This window comes from Theobroma cacao, chromosome 9 (genome assembly GCF_053813885.1).
Source record: "Theobroma cacao isolate CCN51 chromosome 9, ASM5381388v1, whole genome shotgun sequence".
NCBI classification, from domain to species: domain Eukaryota; kingdom Viridiplantae; phylum Streptophyta; class Magnoliopsida; order Malvales; family Malvaceae; genus Theobroma; species Theobroma cacao.
The window spans coordinates 42,204,575-42,205,624 of NC_142647.1; the positions used below are offsets into that span (position 1 = coordinate 42,204,575).

At 37.0% G+C, this 1,050-nt stretch overlaps 1 protein-coding gene across 1 annotated transcript; it reads left to right on the forward strand.

The window, feature by feature from the left end:
- Positions 1 to 315: 315 nt before the first annotated feature.
- LOC18589930 (protease inhibitor/seed storage/lipid transfer family protein) lies at positions 316 to 780 on the forward strand. Its single transcript, XM_007015123.3, has 2 exons — positions 316 to 634; positions 758 to 780. The coding sequence occupies exons 1-2, from the start codon at positions 316 to 318 to the stop codon at positions 778 to 780; spliced, it is 342 nt and encodes a 113-aa protein (XP_007015185.2).
- The last annotated feature ends 270 nt before the right edge of the window (positions 781 to 1,050 follow it).

The following is a 1,050-nucleotide window of genomic DNA, read 5'->3' on the forward strand; positions in this document are numbered from 1 at the left end:
GCACGATTTTCGTTCAAGTTTGTCAGTTAAAAATCAAAGCGTAACTGAAGGAATCAGCATAGGCCAAATATTGGAATACAAGAAATTATTGCTTCACCTAGGAAAAGTTTAAGTGACCTCTCATTCGTGACGATGCACAAATAACTCTGTCAGAAAGAAAAAAAACTTACCTGGACATGCTCATCAATCTGTTTGTCATTTTCCTAAAATATGATGCAACAAATAAGTTACCATAGTATTCCCCAGTCTCTCTCAATTTATACTAAACCGGACCAGACCTTCATCAACAAAATTTCAGAGAAAAAGGCATAGCGAATGGCCTCTGCAAGTTTCCGTTTGTTGACCTTGGCAATCTTGGTAATTGCTGGAACCCTGGTTTTCGGAAACCACGGGGTTTCAGCTGACTGCAAAACTAGTATTCCGAGCCTTATATCCCAATGCTCCAAATATGTTCAAGTGTCAGGGCCAGAAATCCCTCCATCCCAGGGTTGCTGTGATGTGATGAAAGATCTCGACATTCCATGCCTTTGCAACCTTGTTACCCCAGAGGTGGAGAAGCTTGTTAGTATGGAGAAGGTGGTCTTTGTAGCTCGAACCTGTGGCTTGACTCTTGAGCCTGGAATGAAATGTGGAAGTAAGATTTATCATTAGATTATTCGAAAATTCCCATGATTATGTTTTACGTTTTTCCTTCGATTTTTATTTTGAATAAATTTTTGTTTTTCTCATACTTATTTGTTTTGTGTGATTGTTTTAGGTTTCACTGTTCCACCTGCTTGAGGTCCTGCAAAAAATAAAAAGAGAGCTGATGAGAGTTGTAAACTCTATTAGCAAAATGAATATGAATAAGTGAATAAATAATGTTTGTGGCATATATTGCATTTATGCCATTTATGCTAGTTTTTACATGAAAGCTTCAGTTTCTCAAAGCTGAAACCAATGAAGATTTTGTTTGTTTGTTTGTTTGTTTACTATTATTCTATCTCTCCCTCGTTCTTTCTCTGTGGTTTGATATTTGAAGATTGAAATTGGAGGGGAAGCGAAATAGAT

Bases quoted from the DNA above. Each gene is read 5' to 3' on its own strand.
- LOC18589930 (XM_007015123.3), top strand. From the start codon at position 316: ATGGCCTCTGCAAGTTTCCGTTTGTTGACCTTGGCAATCTTGGTAATT. The intron at 635-757 runs GTAAGATTTATC...TGATTGTTTTAG, and splicing joins GCCTGGAATGAAATGTGGAA to GTTTCACTGTTCCACCTGCT.